At 44.4% G+C, this 13,787-nt stretch overlaps 1 protein-coding gene across 4 annotated transcripts in view; it reads right to left on the bottom strand.

Annotated features, from left to right (window-relative positions):
- LOC135514382 (myocyte-specific enhancer factor 2C-like) overlaps positions 1 to 13,787 on the bottom strand; it is a 91,200-nt gene that overhangs the window by 15,501 nt on the left and 61,912 nt on the right. For 2 of the 4 annotated variants that reach the window (XM_064937827.1, XM_064937828.1), the window contains exons 4-6: positions 7,562 to 7,705; positions 3,540 to 3,717; positions 2,736 to 2,783 (exon numbers count right to left, since the gene is read on the bottom strand). In XM_064937827.1, coding sequence (XP_064793899.1) covers positions 2,736 to 2,783; positions 3,540 to 3,717; positions 7,562 to 7,705 — 370 coding nt within the window. Of the gene's footprint in view, positions 1 to 2,735; positions 2,784 to 3,539; positions 3,718 to 7,277; positions 7,416 to 7,561; positions 7,706 to 13,787 lie in introns of all 4 variants that reach the window. The other 2 variants (XM_064937830.1, XM_064937829.1) reach the window with 2 other exon arrangements.

The following is a 13,787-nucleotide window of genomic DNA, read 5'->3' as shown; positions in this document are numbered from 1 at the left end:
AGAACATCATTAAAACCTATGACCGGCTTCACAGAACGCTTCCATCTGTGTCTCTCCCTGTTTCTCCCCCTGCACACATGAATGGCTGAATATTCATCATGGGGTTTTTCCCCCTGTAAGATTTAAGAGGGACTTTAATGGAATATTTTTTAGTTCCACATGAATCTCTCTCCATGGCGTGTTTTCACCGCGGCTGAGTGCACTGGGTCCTCAGAGAGTGCCTCTATTCATTGCCGCGGTGACACAAAGGCTACATTTGAAGCACGCTCCGGAGCACGCTGCCGACGGAACACACACTTCAACAAACGACTCTGTTGTGTGTGTGTGTGTGAGTGTGAGAGGGGCCAGACAGAGGGACCGGGCTCTGACCCCTACCAGGGAGCCCTGGGGACCAGACAGGGCTGCCCAGCTGTGCTCCCTTGACCCCCCCTAACCCTTACTGTGAAACTAACCCCCCCAGACACAGTCTAATACTCTCCCCTCTCCTTCTGCTGTCTGTGCCCTATCTGTGAGGGCTTCTCCAATTGCCTATTAGCTGACTATAAGACAAACCGTTGAATGTAATCTGTACAGGAAATTGTGACCACATATGACCCCACAAACACACATGTAAATCCATTCAAACTCATGCAAATAAATGCAGACACACACAAACACATGACCTGATTTACTTTCCACAGGAACATTATGGCATTGCGAGGCACGCCCATGTTAAATGTATTTTGCTCAAGACATATGATAGTAGATAGCCTATGAATGACTTAAAATATCCAAACAAAATGAGACGTGTGTGTTGTCAGGATAGAGGAAATAAACAGTGGTTAAAGGGTCGTATAATGCAGTGTGATGATGCTCGGCTCATTAAGACATAATGCGCACACGTGCACACGTGCACACACACACACACACACACACACACACACACACACACACACACACACACACACACACACACACACACACACACACACACACACACACACACACACACACACACACACACACACACACACACACACACACACACACACACACACACACACACACACACATATTACACAATATAGTGACCTCAAAGCTCATCAATAAGCTAAGGACCCTGGGATTAAACACCTCCCTCTGCAACTGGATCCTGGACTTCCTGACAGGCCGCCTTCAGGTGGTAAGGGTAGGTAACAACACATCCGCCACGCTGATCCTCAACACAGGGGCCCCTCAGGGGTGCGTGCTCAGTTCCCTCCTGTACTCCCTGTTCACTCAAGACTGCACGGCCAGGCATGACTCAAACACCATCATTACATTTGCCGATGACACAACAGTGGTAGGATTGATCACCGACAACAACGAGACAGCCTATAGGGAGGAGGTCAGAGACCTGGCCGTGTGGTGCCAGGTCAACAACCGCTCCCTCAATGTGATCAAGACAAAGGAGAAGATTGTGGACTACAGGAAAAGGAGGACCGAGCACGCCCCAATTCTCATTGAAGGGGCTGCTGTGGAGCAGGTTGAGAGCTTCAAGTTTCTTGGTGTCCACATCACCAACACTAACATGGTCCAAGCACACCATGACAGTCGTGAAGCGGGCATAACAAAACCTATTCTCCCTCAGGAGACTGAAAAGATTTGTCATGGGTCCTCAGATCCTCAAAAGGTTCTACAGCTGCACCATCGAGAGCATCCTGACCGGTTGCATCACTGCCTGGTATGGCAACTGCTCAGCCTCTGACCGCAAGGCACTACAGAGGGTGGTGTGAATGGCCCAGTACATCACTGGGCTAAGCTTTCTGCCATCCAGGACTTCTGTACCAGGCGGTGTCAGAGGAAGGCCCTGAAGGCAGTGTCAGAGGAAGGCCCTGAAAATTGTCAAAGACTCCAGCTAACCTAGTCATAGACTGTTCTCTTTGCTACCAAACGGCAAGCGGTACCGGAGCACAAAGTCTAGGTCCAAGAGGCTTCTAAACAGCTTCTCCCCCTGCCATAAGACTCCTGAAAACCTAGTCAAATGGCTACCCAGACTATTCACATTGTCTGCCCCCCTCTCCTCTTGACACCACTGCCACTCTCTGTTGTCATCTATGCATTGTCACTTTAATTAACTCTACCTACATATACTGTTCTTACTAACTCAACTAACCGGTGTCCCCACACACTGACTCTGTACCCCCCTGTTTATATATTTTTTTTTTTTACTGCTCCTCTTTAATTGATTGTTACTTTTATCTCTTATTCTTATCCGTATTTTTTTAGACTGCACTGTCGGTTCGGGGCTCGTAAGTAAGCATTTCGCTGTAAGGTCTACACCTGTTGTATTCGGCGCATGTGACTAATACAATTTGATTTGATTTGATTTGACACATAGAAAGAGAGTGCAGAAGACAGAAGGATAAATAAAAGCATAGGTATAACACCTCTGATCCCTAAGATCCCTAAAACTCACATACACAGCACCTTCCCTTTTGTGATTGAATGTCTTCCTACCCACTCTAATATTATTTTCTTTCCTTTTTCCACTTGTTAGAGAATTGCTGAGCCGAGACCAGGATGTACCACGGACCCAGAACTGGACAAACATTCCCTAAGGAACTCCCAAGACCATTAAAATCAACACGTCAAGGACAGGAACTCAATTTTAGTTTAGGTTGGTATTAGTCATGCGTTTTATGGTCTGGGTGGGAGAGTGGGTGCCCTGTGTGCGTGTTTATCTGTGTGTGTGAGAAGGAGGATGCCATCCTTACCAGCACTGCTAACCGCACCAGTGGTGAGGTCAGCACCCATTAGGCCACCTGAAAGATGAAAGAGGGATGAGAGGAAAAGAGGAAAACATTAGAGGAGAGGCCTCCCTCCTTCACACCCACATCCCATCAGCTCCCTCCTCCTCTATCGCCTTTCAGTGACACTCTGTCTAAGTTACTTTAACCATCATCCCCTTCTTCTTTTGTGCCAGGGCTGATGTGTGTGTGTGTGTGTGTGTGTGTGTGTGTGTGTGTGTGTGTGTGTGTGTAAACCCAAATGCCACAGCTTTCCAACAAACCATAAGTTCTAGTCAAACGGACGCTGCGAGTGGATACTGGACGATAGCGTCCCAAAAAAATGACACATTTGTATTTTTAAGTCGTGCGAGGTGGAGGAGTGGGAGGAGCGTGAGCGTGTGCGGTTAGTGTGGTGGTGGCAGCGCCAAAACTCATATTTACTTTGTGCCGGTGCGCGGTGCATCCAGGCCTAATGACAGGGTGAGGGTGTGGGCAGCAGGCTACTGCCCAGAGGGACAAAATAGAGCCTTCAGACAACAATAACAAACCGACAGGCCTCATGTGCTTATGTCACCAGCAACTTAAAACTTATACATAGGGCCTGACATCCCCAGGACAGGGCCTCACAGTAAATGGAGGGGATTGCTGACTTGGTTTGAATGTAATATTGAGTCACCTTCCCTTAAATGAACTATCAATCAGTAGAGCTGACCTTATTTCCTCTGTGCGTTCCCCTGAATGGTTATGGAGGGCTTCTCTTTAAAGAGTTTGTGTTTGTTTGTGTGTTACCTGCACTGGCAGGTCTGTGTGTGACACCAGGGGACATGCTGTTCCTCTGCATGTGGTGTGCCAGGGGCAGCAGGTTGTGGTTGCCTAGGGAACCTCCTGGGTGGCTGTAGATGAGACTGTTCTGGTTGCTAACGGGGATGGACACCGGCATCTCGTAGTTGGAGGGGGCCACGCCCTGCTGAGAGAGAGAGAGAGAGAGACAAAAGAGGAAGAACGCATGATTAAACACAATAGAGAGACAAAAGAAAAGAACACAACAATAGAATACACAGGCATAGAGATAACTGTTAAAGATTACAGTGGAAGAGAGAACCAAAAGAATCCAATGCTAAAGAAATATCACAGCTCGAATGAAACCGTGAGCGAGAGAAAGAAAGTGATAAAAGGAGATAGAAAGAACAGTTATACAAAAAAAGGGTCAACGGCCAGATAATGTCACAACTGAAAGGGACTTTTACTTATCACCCAGGAATGAGGGAAAACAATGTGTTTGTGGAATGTGGACTGTCTCTTCCCACAGTGGCATCTTTAAAGGGTCAGCCACCGTCTACAATGTGAATATACTTGTCTCTCTACGTCCCCATCGTTGACTCTCTGTGCCTGTTTCACCCTTTGATTAACATGGTGACCTCCTAACGTAGCTGACTTCCAGGGAAAAGCACAGTGAATCTCAGAAAACACAACAACAACAACTTTTCACTGTTTGGTCATTGTTTCTCATTCCAATACACAGATCCTTTTGAAGCAGATAGGGAAGCTGATATCATCTACTACAAATGTACTCGTTCTGAATTTGCTCAATTTTGTGGAGCACGATGTTGGAAATCTATATATGATTTTGGTAAACGTATATTATATAAAAACCATTCTCAGGTTTTTACTAAAATAGAGGTATGTCTCTGTCATGTCGAGATCAAGTGTTTTTTAAGTGGCAGGTAAGACTAGCAGCATGTGGATGAGGTTGGTTGGGAGCTAGGCCCCTAGGCCCCAAGCGACAGATTCGTCATGTTTATCGTGTCACTCCACCATAGGGCTTAACCTTGGGAGTGCCCTGGAAGTGGTCGCTCCTGGATGTTAGCATAAAGAAGCCCTAATTGTAGCCATGTGTCCCAGAGCGATGGAAGAGCTCATCAGTGAGAGCATCAGCCAGGGGAAATCGGATATGAGCTCTACCTCGTCTTCTTTTTCAATTTTCTCTCCCCTGTAACGTTTCCCTTTGAGCCACACAAATAGAATTTTGTGGGGTCCAAAAGCCTTCACTCTCACCTTGTCTTCATTGCCATCTCTCCCTCTCTCTCACACTCTTTTGGGGCTTTTGCTGAAGCCCTTTGAAGACGCGGGTTAGCCAGCACCTCCTATACTATTTCACGCTTAAATATTTTCATAATGTCTTTGTGTGTGTGTGTGTGTTTTGTGTGTGTGTGTGTGTGTGTGTGTGTGTGTGTGTGTGTGTGTGTGTGTGTGTGCGTGTGTGTGTGTGTGTGTGTGTGTGTGTGTGTGTGTGTGTGTGTGTGTGTGTGTGTGCGCGTACAGTGGGCCCGCTCTGCAAGCTGTCATTTCAGTGGTGCCATCCTTCCTGTTTTCACTCATCCTCCCCTGTGACCCAGAGGCCCTATGCTAGGCAGACGTCATGACCACATACTGAACTGCCACTTGTTGTGTGCAGACACCCTTACTGCCCCTGCTCCCCCCCCATCCAAACCCCAACCCTAACCCAACCTCACCCCGACCCGGGCCTCTAACCACAACACCCCCTCCACCCTCTCTACAGTACTCTGCCAGAGGTTACTGTTCTCTTTCGATGATCTACTGTGGAATAATCTCTATCTCCATGGCTATAATGCTAACCATTCCAATATGGGCGTTTGTATGGAGAGCGGAGCACACTTGGCTTCCATTTAGAGTGGCATTCATTTTGTGGTTGTTTGGGACTGACTAACTGCTAAGACCTTTATTTACTCTGTGCAGTTGAAGTTATGGTCGACACTGGTCCATCTCTACAGTCACAACTGAGGGATCATTGAATCACAGCGAGGTAATATATTGCTACTGATTAGATGTGATTTTCATTATTACAACTGCACTCCTCGCCCTCCCCACTGTAAAAAAATAAATAAAAATGTTGTATCAAATAAATATTATTAAGTTACTGGTTCCACTGCCTTAAAAAAAATATCAACTTTTTGGTCAAAATGTTACCTGAACTTTAAAAAAATGTTGTTGGCCCAAACATGAGAAAACATAGTCAAAAATGATGTCAACTTAAAGTGATATGTTTGTTTAAATTGTCTCGTGATCAATCAACTAGAAATGTATATTTGGGCATCTTACCTAAAAAAAAGGCAAAGCGCTTTTAACATACAATGTTTTCAACTTACGTATTTGACACACATGATCACATTGTGCAGGTTCCTTTATACATGTCCTCACCTGGGATTTGAACTCACAACTTCTTGGTTCACAGCATTCCAATATTCCTGCTTACGCCTCCATCTCTGTGTCAATAACTGATTTCATCTGTATTGCTACACTGTGCTCTTCAAAGTAAATCTCGGCTCTGTTAAAAGTACACTCAAGGAAAACTATTTTATTTATCATAGTGTTTAAGGAGTAACATTAAAATTGAATAATATGCCATACAAAAATTTGACTACTATATAGAAAAAATTAAAATTGCTTAAATAAGTAAAACAAAGCAATGATAATTAACTGATAATTGACACAAACATGGTGGCGTGGCAGTAATGCCATGAAGAAGTAGTTGTGTGTTCCAATCCCAGGCGCGACATGAACAATAATTACTGTACAAAAGAACATGCACAATGCAATTATGTATGTCCACGTGTCAAATAATGCATGTATGTTGAAAACATTGTATATTAAAAGCACTGTTTGTGTAACTAGTTTCACAGCCTTTTTATTTTGAGGTAAGATGCCCAAATAATCATTTGTGGTTGAAAGAATGTATGAGACAAGGTGAGCAAACACGTAAGTTGACAGAATTTCTGCCAATGTTTTCTCAAGTTGGAGCCAGGTTTGGGCCAACAATTTTTGTTGTTGTTCTGGGAACACTTTGACCAAAAGTTGAGTAAACAAAAGAAGTCTGGAACCAGATACTTATTAGTAATGAGTTGAATCAACTAGACTTGTGGGTGGTTTTTTTTTTTACAGTGAGGGAGGGCCTTCAATTTAATGTTTTATTCACATTTATGTAATGAGGGTTACAGTAGGGTGTGAATTTGCGTATGTGTTTGTGTGTGCACATGCGCACCTCTGCACAGGTGTGTGTGCCTATGTGCCTGTTGTTTTCGAGTCTTAGCATCTGTCCCTCTGTTGTTTCGGGTGACTGAGCTGTGTTATAGCGTGGGCGCAGGAGAAGAGGAACTGCATGCAAACCACACCACTCCTGAGAGCCAGGCAAGGGATCATGGGTAAAGGGTTAAAGGTGTGATGTCAAAAATGGACCCCGAGGTTAAAGAGTGTGAGAGGCGAAGCACGCACTATACTTGAACTAAACCACTAAGGTAATGCCACTTAGATGAGTTAGCTGCTATGAATACACGCATGTATAGGTGCTTCAAAGTATGAGGAAGTCTTTTCTTGTGTTTTTTTTCTCTCCAGACGTGCAGTGCAGTGTCACACAATGCTGGGCTAATAGGGGGTTAATTTGGATGCTTTTTACTCAGCGTCCTCCATTTAGCCCGCTGAGACTGCATGCTGTGTAAGTCCAGTACTTACAGGTATCTTATGAGTTTTGATCATATGATCAAACTCCTCGTTTATCTGTTTGTATTTCTCCTCAGTGCGCGGGGTGAGGGTGAGAGCAGACTCGAGCTCCGGGCTCTCGCCACCTTTGTTCTCCTTCTTGCTTAATGCCTGCCGGGTCCCGCCCAAAAAAATCCATCATATGGACAGCAGACGCACGGATGGAGGAAGGGAGAAAGGAAGACAAGAAAGAGAGAGAGAGAGAGGGGGGAGAGAAGGGTGAGAAGAAGGCTCAGGGAGTGTCGGGCGGTACTTACACACAGTCTCTGTCTGCTGATCATCAGATCAATGTCCTCATTTATTTTCCTGTACTTGTCCTCAGACTCGGGGCTGTGGCCGACCGAGTCGTCTGCGTCGGGGTCGGGGCTGTCACAGCCGTTTAGACCCTTCTTTCTCAACGTCTGTAAACAGAGCAGTCGCACAACACAGTTGAAGGGCAGGGGAACAGGGCCCAGAGTAAAGCAGGGGAGAGGGAATGTGAATTAGGCCCTTGTTAGAATGGATCCTGAGAATGGACTCAACTGACCGAAGGAATGAATTAGATGTGTAAAAAAACAAAAAAACAGTGTGTGTGTGTGTGTGTGTGTGCCTAATGTGTCATAGAGGTTAAAGTGGGTACTGACGGGCTAAATGGGATGTGGTCCTTGGTGTGGCATAAAGTGCTTTGACAGGATCTATTCCCATGTCCATCAATGTGGGATGGGATGGAGTGGGGTGGGGACATAGCGGTGTCCTTGTCAACAAGTTAACATGTAGCTAAACAGTCAGAAGAACATAAATGATTTAATAGCATTCACTAACAATACATGAAATCCATACTCCTCTCTCAAATGAGGCGCCATGGGGACTATATACATTGTAATCACACAGAGACACAGTCGAACATCGAAATAAAACATATTGCTGACATTGGCAGCCGAGGAGGCCAGAATGGGACTGTTATGGCTACAGATGTATGTGTGCGTTGGGTTTGTGTGTGGCAGGTCTGTGGTAGTGTAAGAGTGTGTGTTTGACAGACTGTGTATACAGGCAGCAATCTCTCTCTTGGCCACCTGATGGCCACCTGATCCTGTTTCTGTGGCCACAGCACGCCCCCCCCCTTCTCTCAATGCCACCGAAGGAGGAAAGGGAAGAGAAGAGCTGTCTTTCTATCCCTCGTTAGACCAAGATATACAGTATCTCACTAAAGTGGTAGTGATACAATTATATCTAACATCGTTTCTCTGCACGTGTTGTTTTTGTGTATCTACAGCACGTGTGTTTTAATTTGTGTGTTTAGGTATGTAAGCAACAAGCTCTCACAGTCTCACTGCAGAATTAGACGACGTTTATCCACATTTCTCCAAAACAACACATTTTAAAGTTTCTCCAAATACCACATTTTGAAAGTTAAGGGTTAAGGTTTTAGATAGGGTTAAAACATAACGTTTAGGCACTCAATCTGAATGGATAAGGTAAGAGTTAAGGTTTAGGATAGGGTTAAAACTAAAAAACTAAAAACACGCAACCTTCTGATTAGGTTTTGGATAGGGTTAAAACATTACATTCAGGCACTCATTCCGATTGGTTAAGGTAAGGGTTAAAGTTTGGGATAGGGTTAAAACACCTTTTTTTTAAACGAGTGTCCTCTAGAGGAAAACATCACACATAATTCAGTCATAGACAATATAGCATTCATTTGTTATATCTGTGTCCCTATTGTCCATGAGTTTTGAGTATATAGACCATATGGTTCAAGAAAATAGCCTAATTAATGGACAAAGCATCTAATCAGCAATGGCATTATTTTCAATTAACTCTGCAACTCTTCCAACTATTGACTTTATTCACAACTGCAGCCAGTTTGATGCCAAAACATTGACAACAAATACATATTGATATAGTAAAATAAGTACAGTTTGTAAAAACAAATCTATAAAGGAAATGTCATGCTGAAACACCAATGGTAAGTTGATGGTTATATTTCGGATAATGTTTTACAGCTTTGTCATTCTATATTTTATTTTTAAATCATCTTATTCAATTATTTCATATATTTTACATGTGAAGGCCACACAGAGGGCCAGAGATAATTACAGACGCCTGTGATAATCTGAAGTACCCAAAAAGGCCACGAGATGTCTTGTATTAGATTACATGAAATTCTTGAAAGATACCAAAATTCTGGTAGTTTACTGGTAAACTTCTAAAGTTTCCAGTAAAATACCCTCCCTTTGCAACCCTACTCTTGAGCGACCTGCATATGCTTGTGTGTTTGTTTATGTGTGTGTGTACATACACACACACTGGTGTTTTGAGTGCAGAGATGTGTCCCATATTGTGTCGATTAGATTTACAGTGAGTGAAGTAGTGAAATGAAAGGTGTAGCAACTGATAGTTAGAGCTTCCATCAAAGACCCACTTCCCTCCCTTCCCTCCCTTCCCCTCGCTCTCTCCTCCACAGAGGCCGGCTTTAATAAAAGGAGATTAGTCTACAGGAGGAGTATCACAGACCCGCTCCTGTCTGAGCAGATGACGGCGCTTCACGCTGCTTTCATCTGGGCTTCCCTATCACACCCACCACTGTAACTACATTATCTTTAATGCAGCTTAGATTTGATGGTGATCATATGTGTGTGTGTGTGTCTCAATGCTAGAGACAAATAGAGAGAGTGAGATAATGGGAGAGAGAGATGCTAAAATAAGTTAACCTCACCATTTTATTCTCCTCATTTGTGTGACACTCTGCTTGTCGTCGCAAGCAGAGAAGCGCACTACTGTAAATTGATAGAAGTGACTAAGAGTGAGCCGCCTGTTTCTAAAACAAATAACACTCCAGTCATCTCTGATGTCAGGAGAATAAAGCTATTTTTAAAGTGTGGTTTTAGTGAACTGAGGGCTTCGTTTGTGAGATCGCTGTTTGATGCCGGAGGCGTCTCGTGGTGAGGTAGCGTGTCAAGATTCACAAGCCTCTCTGTCCCTCTCTCTGTGTCTCTGTCTCTCTCTGTGTCTCTGTCTCTCTCTGTGTCTCTCTCTGTGTCTCTCTCTGTCTCTCTCTGTCCCTTTTTCAAATATTTGAGTACTTTGCTCTGGTCTTTAGTGTAGTTGTGTAGTACAGTAACAAACTGTACTACAAACTTGAGACCCATATGGCGTGACTGATATGGGGCAGTGGGCCTGTCTGGGGGTGTTGATGAGGTAGTGGGACGGAGGGTGGGAGTGTCATATGACTTTGAGGCATGTGGCCCTGGCTTAGCTTTCCACCGGGGCTCAGCAGTTTAAGGGTGCCATGCAAGGTCACTATGCCACTCATCCCAGACATGCCCACCTGTCAGGGACATCACACCTGTTGCCAAGTGCTGCCATCCAGCCCAGCAGCCAATCAGAGGCAATGCAGCCATGACATGGCCATAGAAGGCCTCTCTCTCTCTCTCTCTCTCTCTCTCTCTCTCTCTCTGGAAGTGTCTCGCTTCCCTCTGTCGTTGTGGCCCATTGACCTCTCCTTAGTTCCCTGAATCTCTTACCCAGTCTACTCCGTCATCCACTGCTGCTCCAATCGTGGCCTGCTGTTTTAGATCCACTGACATCATCTCAAAAGCGAGAAAATAAGTGGCCAGTGTATCAAAACGATAAATAAAAGTAAAAATATACATTTCCCCGCTAATGTAGTCATAGTCGATATAGAAAGAAAGATAAATACACCATGTCAAGAAATGGCAGGAAAATAAACAACTGTTCAGGGGATATGTAGATAATGCAAACATAGTGATAAAACACCTCACTCACGTCAAATGCTCAAATCAACGCTGTTTTATTCCCACATATTTTCACTGACATCAAATGTTTCCCGTCTGTCTATCTAAAAATAATAATTGTGAGGGGAGAAAAATACCTCGGTACGAAGACCAAGATGCTGACATCTTAATAGCAGTTGGAGATAAAAGCTCTGTGATCCACAGTCCAAAGCTATATTGATGAGGGGAGATCAATCTAACAAAGCAGACAATAGGCTATCCTGGACACACTTTGAAGTGAGAGAAAAAGAGAGAGATGAGAAACAGAGGAAGCAAGACAGGAGGAAAAGAGGGGTTGAGAGAGGGAGAGAGAGAGAGAGAGAGAGAGAGAGAGAGAGAGAGGAGTGATGGAGAAAGAAAGCAAGAACGCGAGAGAGGAAAGACTGCTCGGCTGCTTGGCTCTGTGTCTCTGTCCCTGTCTCTCCCTTTCTGGAGGCGTGCTCCTAATTAAACTCCTTCCTCATGATGTTCCCTCCTGGCTCGGCCTGTCAGGGGGCCTGTGTGCAGAAGGAGGAGTGTAGACACTGTGTCCTACATACCATACACTCTTCATCTGTACCCTTCGCATCCACACCCCACCTCACAACTCACACCCTAAGCTGAGAATATATGCTTTTTGAAGGTACAGTGCCTTGAGAAAGTATTCGCCCCCCTTGAACTTTGCAACCTTTTGCCACATTTCAGGCTTCAAACATAAAGATATAAAACTGTATTTTTTTGGGAAGAATCAACAACAAGTGGGACACAATCATGAAGTGGAACGACATTTATTGGATATTTCAAACTTTTTTAACAAACCAAAAACTGAAAAATTGGGCGTGCAAAATTATTCAGCCCCCTTAAGTTAATACTTTGTAGCGCCACCTTTTGCTGCGATTACAGCTGTAAGTCGCTTGGGGTATGTCTCTATCAGTTTTGCACATCGAGAGACTGACATTTTTTCCCATTCCTCCTTGCAAAACAGCTCGAGCTCAGTGAGGTTGGATGGAGAACATTTGTGAACAGCAGTTTTCAGTTCTTTCCACAGATTCTCGATTGGATTCAGGTCTGGACTTTGACTTGGCCATTCTAACACCTGGATATGTTTATTTTTGAACCATTCCATTGTAGATTTTGCTTTATGTTTTGGATCATTGTCTTGTTGGAAGACAAATCTCCGTCCCAGTCTCAGGTATTTTGCAGACTCCATCAGGGTTTCTTCCAGAATGGTCCTGTATTTGGCTCCATCCATCTTCCCATCAATTTTAACCATCTTCCCTGTCCCTGCTGAAGAAAAGCAGGCCTAAACCATGATGCTGCCACCACCATGTTTGACAGTGGGTATGGTGTGTTCAGGATGATGAGCAGTGTTGCTTTTACGCCAAACATAACATTTTGCATTGTTGCCAAAAAGTTCAATTTTGGTTTCATCTGACCAGAGCACCTTCTTCCACATGTTTGGTGTGTCTCCCAGGTGGCTTGTGGCAAACTTTAAACAACACTTTTTATGGATATCTTTAAGAAATGGCTTTCCTCTTGCCACTCTTCCAAAAAGGCCAGATTTGTGCAATATACGACTGATTGTTGTCCTATGGACAGAGTCTCCCACCTCAGCTGTAGATCTCTGCAGTTCATCCAGAGTGATCATGGGCCTCTTGGCTGCATCTCTGATCAGTCTTCTCCTTGTATGAGCTGAAAGTTTAGAGGGACGGCCAGGTCTTGGTAGATTTGCAGTGGTCTGATACTCCTTCCATTTCAATATTATCGCTTGCACAGTGCTCCTTGGGATGTTTAAAGCTTGGGAAATCTTTTTGTATCCAAATCCGGCTTTAAACTTCTTCACAACAGTATCTCGGACCTGCCTGGTGTGTTCCTTGTTCTTCATGATGCTCTCTGCGCTTTTAACGGACCTCTGAGACTATCACAGTGCAGGTGCATTTATACGGAGACTGGATTACACACAGGTGGATTGTATTTATCATCATTAGTCATTTAGGTCAACATTGGATCATTCAGAGATCCTCACTGAACTTCTGGAGAGAGTTTGCTGCACTGAAAGTAAAGGGGCTGAATAGCAAAGTTCAAGGGGGCCGAATACTTTCGCAAGGCACTGTACATTACAAAACCACGAATTCAATGCACACTTATGTAATGCATAATAATATTTCTTGGAACATGCTATCTTGTAATCAGGGTGATTTTGGGTGGGTATTTCAAGGGGTATACTACAGGTTATTTTGGTTTCTAGTTTTACGCAGCGTGAGGGACAGCTGATGCTAGAGCCCATGCCATACCAGGGTTCGGCTGCTGGGAACTCTGCCACCCAGACCATCTCTCTCTCTCTCTCTCTCTCTCTCTCTCTCTCTCTCTCTCTCTCTCTCTCTCTCTCTCTCTCTCTCTCTCTCTCTCTCTCTCTCTCTCTCTCTCTCTCTCGTTTGCTTGTTGGAGACAACCTTTGCCCAGGTGGGGGCATTGGCTCGTATTTTGGGAGTGTTAACTGGTGATCATTCCAGTGGCCTCATCCCTGGGTTATCTTGGCAGTGGGGTATGACGGCTAAGGCGTACATTCAATAATGTGTTTATGACCCATGGTGACAGATGGGGGGATGATGTTTCGCAAGGTCCTCAAGACCAACAACATTAACTGCATAGATTTTGGGTGAGAGCAGAGACAAAATTATGGACAATGACTATGGCCTTATCTAATAAAGATCAGTGAAAACCGAAAGAA

This window comes from Oncorhynchus masou, chromosome 25 (genome assembly GCF_036934945.1).
Source record: "Oncorhynchus masou masou isolate Uvic2021 chromosome 25, UVic_Omas_1.1, whole genome shotgun sequence".
NCBI lineage: Eukaryota > Metazoa > Chordata > Actinopteri > Salmoniformes > Salmonidae > Oncorhynchus > Oncorhynchus masou.
This window is presented reverse-complemented; position numbering and strand designations above follow the sequence as displayed.